Source organism: Staurois parvus, unplaced genomic scaffold, assembly GCF_062004578.1.
Source record: "Staurois parvus isolate SC_StPar_1 unplaced genomic scaffold, SC_StPar_1.0 ptg000438l, whole genome shotgun sequence".
NCBI classification, from domain to species: domain Eukaryota; kingdom Metazoa; phylum Chordata; class Amphibia; order Anura; family Ranidae; genus Staurois; species Staurois parvus.
In genome coordinates this window covers 136,046-155,616 of record NW_028318234.1, presented here as the reverse complement: position 1 = coordinate 155,616, position 19,571 = coordinate 136,046, and the positions used below count along the sequence as shown (strand labels likewise).

Below are 19,571 nucleotides of genomic sequence, written 5' to 3'. Positions count from 1 at the left end.
GCGACACGCAGAAATGTGTATGAATATCTGTGTATCCAATGTTCTCTCTGAGTCTTCTGTCCGGCCTCTTCTGTTGGCCCGCGCTTCTTCTTTAGCCGCAATACATTCTATAGGTGTCAGATACCCCCTGACGGTATCTCTAGCAACCCACAGTGCGGGGTTCCTCAGCACGCAGGGTCTAAGTCCCAATCTGCTTATGCACCAGGGCCCCTGATGGTGGGAATGGACTTGGAGCAGACCGAGACCAGGGCGCGACCCCTGAGTACGTCCGGCAGTGGTAGAGAGTACCGTCAGAGGTGTTGCGGGAAATAGAGCCTGACGTGAAGAGGCTGGTAGGCCTGGCAGCAGGGACTGATCCATGCGGGATGGATGGACAGTCAGCGTAACGTAAGGGGTAGTCAGGCAGGCCGCGTCAGCAACGTGCGGGCAGCGAGGTACCGGAGGAGCAGGCAGAGAATGGTCAGGGTCACGAGCCGGGTTCAGCAACGTGCGGGCAGCGAGGTACCGGAGGAGCAGGCAGAGAATGGTCAGGTCAAGCCAGGGGTCAAGCAGGAGACAATCAGCAGGGTCAGGATCAAGCAGAGGTCGGCAACAGGAAACTTCACAAATCAGATGACAGGAACAGGACAATAAGACTAAACGGCAATTACACATACCTCATGTCCTGTTTAAATAGCACGCCCTGCGCTGTCATTGGTGCCAGGCACGTGTCCGCGATCGTGAGTGCGCATGCACGGCTGTCGCCGCTGCCACGATCGCCCAGGGCCCGCTGGCTAGAGCGTGTCGTTGTTCTGTGCATGCGCCACCCGGCGTATCGCGGCAGAACACCCGACCCCTGACAATAGGTGAATACGGCTGCGATATTTAAGAGATGTCGAAGATGAAACAGTCTGCTGGACATATAATTGGATGTCTCCCGCACAAGAAGACGCCGACCTGGTATGAGGTGGGATTTTTGTAATTTTTCACCTTAGGTCGCTTGTGCTTCTTCTTTCGCTGGAATAAATTGTGTAGATTAAAGCAGGTGCTATCACTAGGAGATGCGCCGCTGGGATGGCCAGTCGGTTGGTCAGTCCCAGAACTAATGTCATCGCTTGGTGGTTGGATGATGTCACTGATTGATGACATGGTAGAATATCTCTTAGGAATGATGTCATGCGTTGATGGGACAGCATCATCAACCTGTGGAATGACGTCACTCATTGATGAGAACATTTTGCCATGCCTGAACTCTGTGGTTGGCCTGCGCCTCTTCATTGGCCGGCATAAATCCCGTAGGTGAGCACGGATGTCATCCCTGGGAGGTGCGACGTTGGGAATGGGAAAATCAGTCTCGTGCACAGCACTGTCTGCACTTGCAGCTGCAATTTTGACACTTGTTCGGAGAACGTCCATCAGTAGTGGAAAGTATTTTCTTTCCTTGATGTTCATTTTTGCCTTGCGCTTCTTCATTTGCCGGCGTAGGTGAGCACGGAGGTACTCATGGGGAGGTGTAATGCTGGAAATGGGAACTTCAGAATCACCCGTAGCACTGTCCGCATATTCATCTTTTGGTGGTATGTGGTCACTCTCTGGTAGATTGAGCTTGCGGTGCCTGAACTCATTGGTTGGCCTGTGCCTCCCCATTGGTCGGCATAGATCCCGTAGGTGAGCACGGATGTCATCCCTGGTAGGTGGGATGCTGGGAATGGGAAAGTCGGTCTCTTCCATAGCATTATCCACATTTTCACTTGTTGATGAAAGGATGTAGCCATGCCAGAACTCCTTGGTTGGCCTGCGCCTCTTCATTGGCCGGCTTAAATCCCGTAGGTGAGCACGGATGTCATCCCTGGGAGGTGCGACTCTGTAAATAGAAAAGTCAGTCTCTTCCATAGCACTGTCCACACTTTCACTTGTTGATGGGAAGATGTTAATGTGCCAGAGCTGCTTGTTTTGCTGGATCCTCCTCATTTCCTGGAGTAAAACCTTTATGTGAAAACGGACGTTATTCCTAGGAGGTGTGGGGATGGGAGTACGAAAGTCAGCCTGGTCCATAGTGCTGTCTGTTGTTAGATTGATGTCAATCGTCGGTGGGTTGATGTTGCTTTTCGTTGGTTGGATCCATTGGTGAAATGGCTTGAAATATTTTAGGAACAGTACCAGCAGCAAGATGATAAGCCCCAACAAGCATTCTGATCGGTGCTCAGCAACAGTATTTATAAGCATGGGTAGCACTGTGTTCCCTAAGGCTGCCCACCCCTTGGACCAGACTGACTGGAGCCCAGCAACCATCCATTGGTACCAATCACCGGCATTTATAAGCATGAATGGGATTGTGTTCTCTAAGGCTGCCCACCCATTGGACCAGACTGACTGGAGCTCAGCAACCATCCATTGGTAGCAGTCAGTGGCATTTTTAAGCATGGGTAGAACTGTGTTGTCTGAGGTTGGCCCCCTGCTGTACCAGATATCGAGTAGCAGATAAAAGAATTCAATCAGCTCCAGGAACATCAAATATTGTGCTAATATTGTGGCCAGGCGATTCCTGCGCAGGATGTACCTCAGAATGAGAACACTTATCAGGGCTGTCCCCTTATACCAGAATGGAGTGGTGGCCAGTAGTGAAAAACAACTGATGGGTCCTGGGGACTCGTTTTCCAATTCTCTGACCTTTTCCTGCTCCAGTTCTTCCATCATCTTCATGGTTCTCTCCTCCTCCATGCGTATATCTGGGGAGTCTTTGATGAAATATCGGTGTTCCTCCATAATCTTCATGCTCCCCCCCTCCATGCGGATATCTGGGGAGTCTTTGATGAAATTTCTTCGTTCCTCCATAATCTTCATATCATTGTCCTTTTCCTTTTCCTTTTCCTCTGTTCAGCCTGCTTTACTCTGATTGGCTCATCTGGGATCCAGCCCAAGCGGCTTTGGATTGGATGTTGGGATGTAGAGCAGATCTGGATTGGATCCTATTATATAACATTGATAACATTTCCCTGTATTTATAATACAGACGCCTCTGTTTATATTCATACAATGTTATTATAATGTCATTTTATTTATTTTACTGTAGTAGCCTCCCTGTCGGTATTCCCGAGTGTAGCTCGGGGTAAAGTTTCAGTACCAAAAGCGGTAACCCCGAGCTACACTCGGGCTTACTATGCGGCGCTGCTCCGGGATCTGTTCTTCACTTATCTTGTCCTGCGCTCCCGCGATGCCCCCCCTGCGGTGTCCCCGGCAATGTAATCTGGCGGATGCCGGCATCTGTCATCTGGGTTCCGTCCTCTGCAAGCGTCGGGACGTACGGGGACAGAACGGCGGGAAATTTGAAAATGACATTTACTCAATACACTAAAATCACATAGTATTACATTACTGTATCAAACCATTTCACATACATTTTGTCCCGAGTGCTTTGTCCTGTGCCCTGCCTGCATTTGTATCGTTCTTTCTGCCTGGAAACTGAGAAATGTCCATGGTGTCCAAAAAGCGTCTCTTTAGGTCAAAACCAGTTTTAGATCAACTAGAGAACAGCGATAGTAAATCAGAACCACTTGCAGAATTGAGTGATAATGATTCGTGGGGAAATTCGTCAGACACTGAAAACGATTTTGCGACTTTGCTCAGTGATATGCATACTTGGCGCTATATTTCAAATTTCAGTGTTTTTGGTTTGATTATATTATTGAATTAAATTTATTATTATTATATTATTATTTTTTATGATTATTTATTAAATTATAATTTAAGATTTCGTGTTTGAAATTTTATCATACCCAGGATGTTTACTAGATTCTTGTTCGGACAGATTTCAGTGAGTTATTCCTAAAAATTACAGGCCTACAATAAAAGAAAAAAAAATACATATATCCATGCAAAAAATGTACGGTTTTGAGCACAGAAATATGGACATAATCAGACCACTAGGGAGGTTAAAGGCTTGTTCACATGTGCTTTGATTTCTGAAGAGCAATCTACATTCAGATCGCTATTCAGAGATTATTTGTGAGGTAGTGAGAAGGCGTTGTGTCCTCATTGCCTGATATAACCCCATACTAGCACATTTGAATGGGTGGGTAAAAACGTTGTTCAACCACAGAGTTTTATTGCCCCTCAGCTGCTAGTTTGAATGAGCTCTACAGCAGAAAACAAATTGGTGTAGTCCTACCTTACAGATGACTAAAATAACTTTAAACAATTATGAACTTCAGTCCATCCTCCCTGAATGGCATGATTATGGCACACACGTAGATGTGCCCATGGGCTCTGCCTAGCCTTTGGGTCCCGGCAGAGCTCGTCGGCACATATGCACACGTGCAGATGAATTTCCACGCACATGCAAAGACTGGGAATTATCCAGGCTTCCCAGCTAGCAGTCTTTGTTCATGCATGAAAAACCCTGAAGATGAATGGTTAAACTGGTACATTCACAAGTGAGCTGCAGGGCTCTTTCGAGATCAGGGCGGACTGACCATTCGAGCTCTCGGGCACTGCTCGAGGGCCTGGAGTCAGTAGGGGGCCTCATGAGATGCTCCTGGTACTTTTCATAGGCTTTTTTGGGTGTGGGCGAGGACACAGGGGCCCCATGATCCCCTATTGCTCGGGGGCCCCATGAGTTGTCAGTTCGCCTCTGTTCGGGACCAAAGACTTGTGGCACATTTGACTAGGTGATAAAGGCGGAAAGCACAAAGAATGTTCTAATGGTAAGAGAGGGAGGGAGAGGAGGCACAACATCACCTTTAAGATGAATGTCTGCTTTAACAAATACTAGTATCCAGTTTTGGCAAGTAGAAAACAAAATTATCACCTACCTTTAATGATATAGACCCAGCCAGAAAGAAGTGATCCAGGTCAATGATGCAAGCAAAGAATCCAGCAAGAATAACTTCACAGAAGTCACTTCTCTTACGAAGGCCAATCACAATGGCCCATGACCACATGCCTATCACCCCATGGGTGGCACTGTCAGACATGGCTCTCAGCCAGTCATTTTGTTGAATTAAAGAGGTTTGCTGCGCCTTGTCTGCCAGAAAGCAGAAAATACCCAAGCCCAAGCTGGAGACTACAGAGGCAGTGCTGAACGTCTGGAGGAGAGCATCTGCCTTCTCCACCTCTGAAGCCATTGCAACGTTGAAGGCACTAAATCTCCGGGTCGCCACCAGCCCATGTCAACAGTGGTTCATTCTGAAAAATACAGGAATGCATGAGTACATTTTAAACCTTGGAAAAGGAAAGCATCTCCACAATAGTTCTACCATTTTAAACATTTTAAGAGAAATGCGTTAAAGAAAACACATGTAGCTGTAGCTTTGCAAAAGAGTGAAGATTGGAAAGAGAGATGCTGATGGTTAATAGCAGACATCATATATAACATAGTTTTCATTAAGGATGTGTATACATTTTCTAATCCCAAGCACTGAAAGCTTAAGAAAAGGAATACTGATACTTTAATGTCAGGAGTACCTGTAAAAGTCCCTCTCAGCTCTTACTGGTTCCTCATTCTGATTTTTCTCTACCCATCATAGTATTCAGCAGTGACTTGGAGGTGGAAGAAGGAACCACCAAGAGCTGTGGGAACCCAGGAGATCGATACTTCCAGAAATGTTGGTTTCAGTGCAGACTTCAGGAGAAGATTTCTCAGCATCAAAGTGGAGTTTGGTGGTAGGGTCAGCAGAAAAGATATTTAAAGACTTCTATTATAGGTATGCCAAGTGGTTGTAAAGCTTGAAGGGTATTTACCTTCATGCATTCTATACATGAAGTTAAAAGGCCTCCTGTCTGCTGCTCCCCCCACAACCCCCCTAATACTTACCTGAGCCCCATCTCGATCCAGCGCTGTGCACGTGAGCAGCGGCTCTCCCAGGTTTCTCTCTCCTCATCGGCTGAGCAACAGCAGAGGGAGTCATTGTCTCCCATTGCTGCCAATCACAGCCAGTGGTAGTGGGGGGGGGGGGGGCTGAGCTATGCACTAGGTGGTGGATGATTTAATAAAGGAAAATATACTGTACAGTGCAAGATCCCTTGAGCCTAGTAAATGTGGTAAAGCTTCACTTTGCAGAGAACACCCACTCACGTGCAAAAGAAAAATTTAAAAAAAGCATTTTAAAAGGGTAGCTTTAAAAGAAAACCACCAGAGAGATACAAGGAGGCTGCTATTGCTGAACTCAATATAAAAAATGTTAGTTATCTGGCTTACCAATACTTTGAGTCACTGACCCAGAGAAGGTTTGTACATCTCAAGTTTTGACCTCCCTCCAACTTGTCTTGCTTGTTTTAAGTCGCTGACAGTAATATAGTCGGACAGCCAGGCAACTGGTATTTTCACAAGAGCATTAGCAACAGCATCTTTTACATTTCTCTCATCACAGGTTTGGTATTCAAAGAAAAAAAAAAAAAAAGGGAAGAACCGAGGATGGCAGCCAAGACGTTTGTTCTGCTATCAAGCTTAAATCTTTATCAAACTCAGAAAACAAAAAAGCAAATCCGGTAGATTAAAAAAAAAAAAATCATCTTGTGAGATGTACTGAGAGCTGCATCTAGCCAACAGTACTACTGGGCTTTGGTAATTAACTTATTAATAACGGCCACTTACAATATTTCCACTGGGAATGGAGCCAGAAAATGTTTTCGCAAGCATCCACCTGCAATATTATGAATGTGTTGTGAAGTGCAGCTCAATTCAGTTTACTTTGTAAAAGAGAGTAAATTTGTCTGGGCAGAACATAGGATAAAAATGTATAAGCACAGCAAATTCATCCAATCAAGAATAACAGACAGCTGATGTGCAAATCTCAACCTTTTCTGAAAAAGCCAAGCTTAGCCCTGTCCCTGCTACCTCCTGAGGCATCCTAGTGTTCAGTGAGGCCATCCACCACACAAAAAGCAAACAGGAAGGCTCAAGTGGTAGAACAAGCTAAAGGCCCCTTTCACACAAACGGTCCGATCGAGTCCCCTTCTGGTTTTTCATGCAGATCCAATTGGAGCCTCCATTCTCCTCTATGGAGAGGAGGGAATAAAACGGACATGTGTCCAACCAACCTACATAAAATCCAATCCGTTAAAAACAAATGGATGGGATCCACTCCCCTCCATCTGGGGGGGGAAATCGTAAATGATGGCAGTCAGGTGTAAATGGACAGGCGTTTAAATCCGACCACTCATATAGGAGACCAGGCTGTGTCTCTTCTGCATAAGTGGAGCGAACACGGATCAGTCATCCGCCTGCTCAGCGGACAGATCCCCTGCAGAGAAAACGGACACAGGCGAAGTCCGCCCTTGTGAAAGGTGCCTTACGGGCAAAGTAGAGATTTGTACATAACTTGAGCTGCCTGTATCTCGATATATCCCTCATTTTGACATGTGGTTTGCACTGAAGGTGACTTATATGAGTTTACTTTCCATCCTATGGTTAGTTTGAATTGCCCAGTGTTGTTCCACGATTACAGTACCTTGAAAAATTATTCATACTTCTGGAAATGTAACATTTTGTCATGTTACAACCAAAAACGTAAATGTATTTTATTGGGATTTATGTGATAGACCAAAAAAAAAAAAAAATGGCACATAATTGTGAAGTGGAAGGAAAATGATAAATGGTTTTCAAAATTTTTTACAAATATCTGAAAAGTGTGTCTGCATTTGTATTCAGCCCCCGAGTCAATATTTTGTAGAACCCCCTTTCACTGCAATTACAGCTGCAAGTCTTTTTGGGGATGTCTCTACCAGCTTTGCACATCTAGAGAGTGATATTTTTGCCCATTCTTCTCTGTACAAAAGCTCAAACTCTGTCAGATTGGATGGTGAGCGTCTGTGAACAGCAATTTTCAAGTCTTGCCACAGATTCTCAGTTGGATTTAGGTCTGGACTTTGGCTGGGCCATTCTAACACATGAATATGCTTTGATCTAAACCATTCCATTATAGCTCTGGCTGGATGTTTACAGTCGTCCTGCTGGAAGGTGAACCTCCGCCCCAATCTCAAGGCTTTTGCAGACTCTAACAGGTTTTCTTCTAAGATTGCCCTGTATTTGGCTCCATCCATCTTCCCATGATGAATGTAAACATCTGTCCACAATGAAATGAACAGGCCCTCAGAGAACAAGGGAACGTTATAAGACTGGGTTATCATTCTCCATGGCCAGAATCGTCTCCTCCAACAGTGTATATGACATGATCACAGTCCTGTTGCCAGGGTTGTAGGGAAGCAAAACGTAACATGTGTAGGTCTCATTTACACCAAGCATGCGTGGTACATATGTTTTTGGATGCTGAGTCCACGAAATACAAACCTGGTATTTTCTGCATGCAGCACACTGCAAGACATAGAGCATTTGCACCTGTGCGTTGTGACGCACTATAGTGTGCAATACAAAATGAATGGAAACGCAGATATAAAGTGCGTTACTGTGCTTTTTGGAAAGGCGTGCTACCGCAAGCACTGAAGTCTAAACAGGCATGATAGTTTTAGAAACTCACAGCTTGATGGAGAATGAAGTGGCCCTTTTTAACAACATTAAATTACAAAATGGGTAATTTAACCTATAAGATGAGGAGTTTTGCTCATTAGAAGTCTAGAAATGAATATTCATTGCCCAGGATATGGAGGGCGGCTATAGAAACCCATTAATCACTGCGGGGATATATCAAGCTAATAAATGAGGGCAGTGCAGCTGTAAAACACTATTTCCGGCTCTTTGTTTAATTAGCCGCACAGTGACTCAGGTGCCCACTGATCTAACCTACATCTTCTCCTATTTATGACCTTGAATTACAGAAGACACTGCCTTGTTTCCTCCTATTTTATTGCTCTCTGTGCCCATCCATTTCCCTTCTCATCCTGATGTACAATGTAATTAATGTTACATCCTTCTGTCTGCCCATTAATATTATGACTGTAATATAAATCCTCTCTCCGCTGTAGGAAAACCCTTGTATGCCATCTGTTATATAACCTGTTTGGACTACAGTATTTCTTATATTTGATGAAATTCCTAACTGTAATAAAGTGGAACTTGAACTCTGAGGACCCAAAGTAAACATCCCCCCATGCAGTGTGGCTGCCGCAGCACTACAAGGGTTGAACGTTTGCTTAGGTCTAGATCGGGTGAAAGCAGTTTTACTTAGCTGATCCTCTGCTCCCGCAGGCTCCTCCGCTCTGCAAGACCGTTCCCCGCAGTCACTTCTACTCCATGCTCTGGCGGTTGGAAGCTCTGACATCAAGACCAATGCAGAGCCCACAGCCCTGCATTAGATGAGAATACGCTGAGGTACAATCCATCACTAAAAACATATGGGAGCAGTCTGCCAGGATAACTGGAGGATCAGGCAAGTAAAACTGCTTTTCCCTTCCCGTAGACCCAAACAAGCATTTAAAGCCTTTAAAGCACGTTAGACATTACTCCCTTCTTGAAGGCGCAGCATGTTATTAGGGTGCACCTGATAGAGCAATCAGGGGTTCCCTCCCCACACCCACTGTCACATTTCAAAATTAGTGGGCAGTGGCTCAAGTAAGGGTCAACAGGCTTATCTCGGACCAGTTTCAGATTTAAACGGAACCAGACAGGGTTGCCCTTTATCTCTTCTCCTATTCTCACTGGCCATTGAGCCATTGGCTGCGAAATTAAGAGGGGGGCATTGATGTCCAGGGCCAATATATAGCGGGAATTTGAAGAGCGATTCTCATTATATAATATGCCATTATACCTAAATGATCTGGACTCCTCACTATCTGCAGCGTTCTCAATCATTCAGGAATTTGGAGACTATTCCGGTTTTCACATTAACTGGGATAAATCGACTTGGACAATCAACCCAACTTGCAACCTCCTTCTCATTGTCTCATTGCTGTCTCAGATAACTTTAAATATCTTGGGGTTAATATTTGGCTCCCACTACCCTTCTTTTTAGATAATAATCTTTGGCCTGTTATTAGATCATTTCAAGAACGGGCTCAGAAGAGGAAGGATCTCCCATTAACTCTGTTGAGTAAGATTAACTTGTTTAAGATGATCCACCCACCTAAATTTCTTTATATTCCCTCCAATGCTCCAATATATATTCCTAAAAGGCTTTTTAACCATATTAATTCATTGCTCAGTTCCTTTTTGTGGGGTACTAAGGTACCCTGGGGGTTCCTTGAAATTCTGCAACATCCTGTGGAAAGGGGGGGGGGAGGGGGTGTCTTGCGCTTCCGGATCTTCGCATTTATTATTTTGCATCCCAAGTGATGTAAACACATTGGCGAATGTTCCCTCAACTAAACAATGCAGCAATGGCAGTTGAAGCAGCGGTGGCTTCCTATTATGAGGCGCTGCTCAACTTTTTCTATAGAGGTGAGGTCCCTTCCTCTGGGGGCATGACCATACTGAAGGTTTCTAAAAATATACAGAGGCTGTACATGAATCAAATCTTCTATGCGCTCCTGGGTCTTACTCCGAGTGTTCCGCTGTGTGTGGTATAACCTGCGATTGGGCGATTTTTCACATTTAAATGACGGTCGTAGATGGGCATATTATGGGGTTAAATACCTGTCATTTATATGAGGATGGGAGGTTTAAATCCTTTCAACAATTGCAGATTGATTGGGGCATACATACCTCTCAGGGTTTTGATTATGCTCAGCTCAAATATGCTGCACTACGACAATTTGGTGCAGAGGTGGTGTCTCTAATACTAAATTAGAAACGCTCTTCTGAAGCCGGAGCATAATAAATTGGCATCTAGCTATTATTCTGCGTTGACTTTGATGATAGACAATGCCATAGGACCAGGGAAAGATGGGGTGCTCTTATACCAGAAATGACAGAAGAGATGTGGGCAGGGGTGCTTCACTCATATGTAGCTTTTGTCATTTCTTCCAAAGATAAGATGATACAACTCCGATACTTATACCAGACGTATTATACACCAGCGTGTTTATTCAAGATGGGCAGGAGAGACACTGCAACTTGCCATAAATGCTTGCCAGCTGAGGGAACATTCCGGGATATGGTGTGGCAATGTGCTAAAGTTCAACCAGTTTATAGCCGACACTTTCGATTTTCCAAACATATGGAGCCCGCTGACCTGCCTTCTAGGGGTAACTGAGGATGATATTATGGATAAATCCACAAAAACTTTTTTGAGATTACGATTTTTCTATGTGAGTAAACTGATAGTGTTACATTGGACACAAACATATCTCATTGGCTTAGCAGCCTGAAAAAAAATTTACATTTTAATGTCTCTATATGAAATGACAAAATTTCTGTAAATATGGTCTAGATCAGCAATGGGCAAACTACGGCCCGGCGGACCTTTTAATCCGGCCCGCGGAGCTAGGCTCCCGCTAGGCTCCTCTCACAGTCCGCCCTGAAGACCGGTGTAGCATGAAAATCTGTCTCCTATGAGGATCTGTCCCCCTCGACGTATCTGCGCATGTGCCGGAGATCGCCGATCGGCTGCTAATGCCTGAAACTGGCACATGCGCAGATACGTCGAGGGGGACAGATCCTCATAGGAGACAGATTTTCATGCTACACCGGAACGGCGCGGGAACACGGCGAGAGGACCGCGCGGAGCAAAGGTAAGTGAATTGACACGGGGGACTTGGGGACTTAATATGGGGGATGAATTAATATGGGGAATGAATTACTATAGGGGGGATGAATTACTATATGGGGGATTAATTACTATGCTTACTATGGGGGAATATTACTATACTTACTATGGATGACACATACACATCATTCATCTACTCTTGCTCCGGCCCCCGGGTCCAATATATGAACCCATTGCGGCCCTCAAGTCAAAAAGTTTACCCACCCCTGGACTAGATGGAGAGTCTTCAGATACGGTGAAAAACAGCCCTTCAGGGATATACTTAGTGTATTGTGTAAGATATACAGGTCACCTGTCCACTGTATATACTGCCGATCTGGTGCACTGGTAATCAATAAAACACTGACACTAGTATATTGTTTTGTGATGGAAGGGTAGCCGTTTACTTGGAAAAGTTTGGTTTCAAATTTGCCTTTTGTTTTTCCCTTTCTCTACATATGTAATAACCACAAATTGACAAATCCAAAAATGTGAAAATGATATATATGTACTTATGTTGTCAGTTACGGTTTTCTTTATAGCATTGCTTTGCTGATATCACTTGGCTGGGAACTCAGATAACCCAAAAAGTGTGCTGTCATGTTATGACTGTATATAAATACATGGTGAAAATATGGTTTTCTAAGATTTCTGTACTTGGTAATATGACTCAAGAAGTGTTATGCTATGTATATGTGTGCATATGGCAATAAAGCTTCTTTACAAAAATGTAAAATAATAGTGGGCGGGGCCCCTCACAGTCACATCATTCATTCACACTAATCTGTAAATGGATGAACTAATGGATGAATGATGCCATCACAGCAGACGGCTTCTTGTTCTCAATGGACTGCAAGGGTGCTGATGAGTGCCAAGTCATTTACTAACACTCCCTACAGCTTTCTAACTAAAAGTCAGTATAGAGCAGTGATGGCGAACCTTTTTGAGCCCGAGTGCCCAAACTGCAACCCAAAACCAACTTATTTCTTTCAAAGTGCCAACACTGCAATGAAACCTGAATATCGAGCTTTTGGTTTAGAAAAAACAACTCGTACAGTAGTGCAAACTAATTAACAGTACAGGGATGACCAGAGACTGCGGACACAGTACGGGGATGACCAGAGACTGCGGACACAGTACAGGGGATGACCAGAGACTGCGGACACAGTACAGGGGATGACCAGAGACTGCGGACACAGTACAGGGGATGACCAGAGACTGCGGACACAGTACAGGGGATGACCAGAGACTGCGGACACAGTACAGGGGATGACCAGAGACTGCGGACACAGTACAGGGGATGACCAGAGACTGCGGACACAGTACAGGGGATGACCAGAGACTGCGGACACAGTACAGGGGATGACCAGAGACTGCGGACACAGTACAGGGGATGACCAGAGACTGCGGACACAGTACAGGGGATGACCAGAGACTGCGGACACAGTACAGGGGATGACCAGAGACTGCGGACACAGTACAGGGGATGACCAGAGACTGCGGACACAGTACAGGGGATGACCAGAGACTGCGGACACAGTACAGGGGATGACCAGAGACTGCGGACACAGTACAGGGGATGACCAGAGACTGCGGACACAGTACAGGGGATGACCAGAGACTGCGGACACAGTACAGGGGATGACCAGAGACTGCGGACACAGTACAGGGGATGACCAGAGACTGCGGACACAGTACAGGGGATGACCAGAGACTGCGGACACAGTACAGGGGATGACCAGAGACTGCGGACACAGTACAGGGGATGACCAGAGACTGCGGACACAGTACAGGGGATGACCAGAGACTGCGGACACAGTACAGGGGATGACCAGAGACTGCGGACACAGTACAGGGGATGACCAGAGACTGCGGACACAGTACAGGGGATGACCAGAGACTGCGGACACAGCACAGGGGATGACCAGAGACTGCGGACACAGCACAGGGGATGACCAGAGACTGCGGACAGCACAGGGGATGACCAGAGACTGCGGACAGCACAGGGGATGACCAGAGACTGCGGACAGCACAGGGGATGACCAGAGACTGCGGACAGCACAGGGGATGACCAGAGACTGCGGACAGCACAGGGGATGACCAGAGACTGCGGACAGCACAGGGGATGACCAGAGACTGCGGACAGCACAGGGGATGACCAGAGACTGCGGACAGCACAGGGGATGACCAGAGACTGCGGACAGCACAGGGGATGACCAGAGACTGCGGACAGCACAGGGATGACTGCTGACCTTTGGGGAGGGAGGGGGAGCGGGTACCAGAATTTGACAGGTACCCGCTCTTACTTCCGCAGAGTTTTTTTTTTTATCTTACCTGTTCCTTTATCCAGCCGCGCGCTGTCTTCCCGTCTTCTGTAGTGTGGGCGCTCGGACAGCCGGATGCCCAGTGCGCATGCGCGAGAAGCGCTGCGCTTTGTGATTGGTCCGGCGGCTTCTGGGATCTGTCATGTGTCCCAGGTACCGCCTTACCATTCACAAAGAGCACTGCTTCTTGTGTATGCGCACTTGGGACCCGGCTGTCACGCACACTACAGCCGGGAAGACAGTGCGCCGCTGGATTCTCCTGGTGTGCCCACAGATAAGGCTCGGCGTGCCGGCTGTGGCACGCGTGCCACGGGTTCGCCATCACTGGTATAGAGGTACAGGCAAGAAACCTGCAGGAGCCTGACATGGCATCCCCAATCCACTAAACATTGGGACAATTCTCTGCAGTCTCTGGAGAAAAATAAAAACCCTTGTTTTAACCTGCATAACCATGTGAATTATTATATATATATATATATACACATACATATATATATATACACGTGTGTGTGTGTATACACATACACACACACTTTTTTTTTTTTTTTTAAAGGTGAACTTAGCCTTTAACCCTTGCAGTGAGGGAGACACAAAGCCCAGGGGATTTTTTTTTTCTTTTCGCACTGTGAGTTTAAAGCAGAACGCCGGGCTCCTTTTAAAGAACACCAAGTACACACACACTTGCTATAATGTGCACACAGCATATTTGCTCATTATGGTGCAATGCCCCCATCAAGCGCTGAAACCCACAATCCCCCCCCCCGTCTCTGTTGCTGGCCATCTTTTCCCGTCTTCTGGGTTCAGGAGTTTCCAACTGTACGTATGCATTGTAGTTAACAAAAAGTTACGGCATAGCATGGGTTGGCCCCACTGCCTCCTTACAGGATTTGGCTGACAGCAGCAGTAGCCAATGGCTCCAGCTGCTGCCTCTGAGACCTGTGAGGGAGAGAGAGCAGATGTGCTGCAGACAAGCAGAGTGGATGCAGGATCCTGACTGCAGACAGAGTTAGGGGTCATAGACCCACATGAATGTCATACTGGAACTCAGCGGCTGTGTTCAAGCAGCCGTTGTGCCCCAACTAACATCAATGGGAATGCACAGACCACCTGTGCATCCCCATGCAGATCAACATGGCCCTGTACAGACGTACAGTATACCACACCCCATGCGAATGAAGCTTTAGAGCAGAGGTGTCAAACTGGCTGCCCTCCAGCTGTTGCAAAACTACCAAGTCACATCATGCCTCTACTTTTGGGAGTCATGCTTGTAACTGTCAGTCTCGCAATGCCTCACGGGACTTGTATTTTGGCAACAGCTGGAGGGCCACCAGTTTGACACCCGTGCCTTAGAGGATCAACTGAGAAGCTGGATCAATTCCCTGCAATGGGGTCCACGGCACGGAAAGGGTTATTTGCTCGTTAAAGCAGAACGAACATCTCCAATTAAACTGATAGCAGGCTTACTGCACAAGAGAAATATTTCCTTTAAGCAATACAAGACACCTACTTCATTTTCTAGCACAGATCCTGTGTGCTGGGATGACTGAAAGTGATTGTAAACCTAAAAGTTTTCTTTTTTTAATAACACTTTATACTTACCTGCTCTGTACAATGGTTTTGCACAGAACAGCCCTGGTCCTCCTCTTTTTGCGCCCCCCGGCGCTCCTCCTCCTCTACCCTGCTGACTACCCCCAGAGCCAGCTGTTTGTTATGGGGGCACGCATGGCTTGGCCCCACCCCCTGCTCTGTCCTCATTGACAGCAGCAGGAGCCAATTGCTCCCTCTGAACACATTAGGAGGGAGCACTTGACAGAGATTGGACTCAGGTAAATATGAGGGGGGGGGGGGGGGGGGGGAGCTGCACACAGATGGATTTTTACCTCAAAGCAGAGATTACATTAAAGTGTTACTAAGCCCCGGACCCTGCATTTACTACATCTGGTCTCCCACAGTATACAGAACATTAAAGTGTAATTATTTTAGTAAATATATCTTTTGTCATCAGAAGTTAGAGCAGTCTTGAGACTTCAGCAGAGCACTGGTTAAAGCTTGTAGGAGTTTTCTTTCTGCTCTAGGAGTATGCAGAACCCCTGACCTCTGTCTGGACAGTGCTGACTGGCCCTGTGCTGATCACATACACTCTCCCAAGAAAAAAAAAACCTCTCTAGCAACACACACTAAACTGAGCATGTGCAGAAGGGTTACGGGTTCAATCTGTCTTATCAGCATGGACATTTGAACAAGAAGAGGGGCAGCGAAGACAGGATCAAACAGCATTTTTACACAATGCAGAGGATTAACCCCTTAGGTTCCACAGGGAGTATAACAAGCATGTTTTACTGCATATACAGACTGATTGTACTGTTGTGGGTTTAGTAACACTTTAAGGTAAAAAAAAACCTTCAACCTTTACAACCACTCCCGTGCTGAGTGACATCATCCTGGACCAGTCAGTCAAGACAGCAGCTCAGCACCCAAAAGAAGCTGGTTAGAGGATGCAGGACCTCCTAGCCCTTTAAGAGCTTGTAAACATCGGAAGGCGGAGGCGGCATTTGAGACATATGGTCGCTGTGATTGGCTGTCACATGATTGGAAAGCTCCTGATGGCAAGTATGCATTAGGAGCTTACCGGATCCCCTCCGGCTACCATGCTGGGAGTGCGCTCTCAGCATGGCAAGCGGTTTAAAACAAGGCCGCATATACGCGGCTGATCAATGTTAAGGCCCACCCGCCGAGAGGCCGCATATATGAAAAGTGGTTAGAAGAACAAATAAAATGCTGTAATCTCGTAAGAGAGTGGGGGAGGGGTAAAGCTCCACTTTCAGGAGCAATTCACTCAATTTACAACATAAAAAGACAGCATCACGCTCTAAAAAGAGAGAATCACATGATAACCAGAATCATAAAAATGTGAATATTATTAAGAATAATTTTATTATTTCTACTATTATCCGTAAAGTGGAACTTCTGCTTTAAGTTCACCCCCCCACCATATCTGGGATGAATTTTGTTTTTCATTTTTTTTTGAGGGGAGGCAGGTACATCGTTTTGACAGGTACCCACTCCCATTCAAGTGGAAATTCTCCTTCCCCACCTCCCTCCCTGCAGTCTTCTGAGACTTGTCACCTATCCCAAACCACTGCCGCACCATTCACAAAGTGCAATGCCACCCATACATGTGCAGTGTGAAGCCGCAAGCAGCATAGCCAGCTGCCGGCAGGTAGGATGCCTACGCCGGGAACCCAAAGGTTAGTGAAGAACTAGCCCGGGAGAGGATGGCGCTGGATCCCTGGGACAGGTAAGTGTCCTTTTATTAAAAGTCAGCAGCTACAGGTTAGTGACATTTCCTGTAGCTGCTGACTTAATTTTTTGCTTTCAGAGTTCAGAACTGCTTTATTAATAATAAGTAAGAATAATAAAAATAAAGGAGGAAGAAGAAAACAAAATATAAATTAAAATAGCATAACTGCTTTAATAATAAAAAGAAAAAATATAAATAAAAATAGCATAACTGCTTTAATAATAATAATAAAGAGGAAGAAAAAATATAAATAAAAATAGCGTAACTGCTTTAATAATAAAAAGAAAAAATATAAATAAAAATAGCATAACTGCTTTAATAATAATAATAATAATAATAATAATAATAATAAAGAGGAAGAAAAAATATAAATAAAAATAGCATAACTGCTTTAATAATAAGTAAAGAAAGGTATAATAAATAGAAACAGTGTAACTGTTTTATTAATAATAATAAGTAGGATGAATAATAAAATAAAACTAATCATGGGAATAATAAAAATATTAGGCATTATAAGAATAATATTAAGCATAAAAAATAGAAAAATAATAAAATGAGGTATAATAGAACATTATTATGGATAATACTAATATTATTAGGTATAAAATGATTCTTATAATTATTCCTAATAAAAATAATAAAACGAATTAGGAATAATAAAGAGAGTATGAATACTGCAATTCCTGTCATTAATGATGGTGGTGGTCCCTGTGCGGTAGGTATGCGGTCAGTCGGTCTCAGTCTGTCCTCCATAGTACATAATGATGCGGACGGCCCCCTGTCCTGTACACGGATCTACACAGCAGCACAGCCTGCATTCCCGGCTACCAGTCACCGTGCCCGGACACACGGAGCCATGCCATGCTTAGTCCGGTTCCTGTCGGTCTAAAGCGGGATGGCAGAGCGGCTCCTTACCTCCAGTCCTCCATACGGCTCAGACTGTGGCCCCGGAGCGGATGGGCCCCCAGAGGACGGCACATAGACAGAGCTCCTCTCCCACAGACGATCCCTCCGCACCTGCCGGGCTCTTCCGGGAAGCGCTGGTGGGATTGGCCCCTATAGCCACCTTCGATTGGCCAGTGCAGTTTAACATGCCATTGGCTGACCTAGGGAGCCACTCACATAACCCCACCCATGTTGGAGGCGTGACTGCAGAGGCGGGTCATGCCCAGTCACGCCTGGTGTTGCTGGCGGCAGACAGCTGTTTCTGTGTACGAAGCCGGAGATGTTATCTCTGGGTGTTTCCGGCTTCTCAGCTGTCATTCCCCGGATGGTGTAGCTGTGGGAGCAGATAATCCACCAAACTCGGTCCTGGGGAGCTGCAGGGGAGACGGCAGGATTCTCCTAGACCCCTGATATCTGCATAAAGAGGACCTGTCATGTGCACCATGTTATCACATAGGGCTTGGTGTTAGTCCAATTATGATAACATCATAGTATACAAACATTATTGGAAAACTTAATCAAAATGATTGCAATACTGGATAGTGATCCTTTGAAACGGATGTAAGTACAGGGATGTAAGTACCCGGCCCCGTGCTCCAGGTGGCCCATGAGGCCCCTGTACACCTGGATAGGAGGGGCGGCGAGGCGGCATATAGAGGAACCGATCCCCTCCATTTTCCTCCTGCAGCCCTTAAGCAGCTACAGGAGGAAAATGGAGGGGGCAGTCCCTCTACATACTGCCTCACCGCCCCTTTTATCCACCTCCTGCAGCCCCGGGCTCCTGTGAACTCCCCCAGCCCAGGGGTGGACTGACCATTTGGGAACTCGGGCACTGTCCGAGGGCCCAGGGTCAGTAGGGGGCCCCATGAGATGCCCCTAGTACCTTTCATAGGGTTTTTTGGGTGTGGTTTGAGTGTGGGGGCGAGGACACAGGGGCCCCATGATCCCCTATTGCCTGGGGGCCCCATGAGTTGTCAGTCCGCCCCTGCCCCAGCCCTATAGCCAGATCTGGGGGGGTGAGCTACGCCTCCCAGATTTCTGTGCCATGCCGCAGTTTGCTCTGGAGGTTGTGCGGGGCTAAGTGCTCCTGATTTAATCCTGCTGTGGTGTCACCTCTCTGCAGAGCAACCCTGAAATTCAGGGTACATGCCTGCATGTTTCACCTACTGCCCCGCATGCAGACGCCAATTGCCAGCCAGGTTTCCTTTTAGGCTACGTTCACACTAGCCTTGTGTGCAGGCGGCAGAGAGGCGTTTGGGAAGCGTTTTTACCGCTTCCCAAACGCCTCTGCCAATTCTGCACATTACAGCACATGGTGCTGTTCTAACGGGAGCGTTTGCGTCGCGTCGTGTCGCGGCAAAACGGGCGCCTCTGGTCGAGTCAGGAGGCTTTGAAGCCTCCTATTCTCGTCTATGGTGCCGCTCCGCAAACGCCCAGCTGGCGTTT

The 19,571-nt window shown here is 46.2% G+C and overlaps 1 protein-coding gene across 1 annotated transcript in view; it reads right to left on the bottom strand.

Annotated features, from left to right (window-relative positions):
• Positions 1–18,253, bottom strand: part of TMEM267 (transmembrane protein 267) — a 43,437-nt gene extending 25,184 nt beyond the window's left edge. The window contains exons 1-2 of the mRNA XM_089687796.1: positions 18,096–18,253; positions 4,791–5,163 (exon numbers count right to left, since the gene is read on the bottom strand). Coding sequence (XP_089543922.1) covers positions 4,791–5,102 — 312 coding nt within the window. The 5' untranslated portion in view covers positions 5,103–5,163; positions 18,096–18,253. The remainder of the gene's footprint in view (positions 1–4,790; positions 5,164–18,095) is intronic.
• Between the last annotated feature and the right edge of the window lie 1,318 nt (positions 18,254–19,571).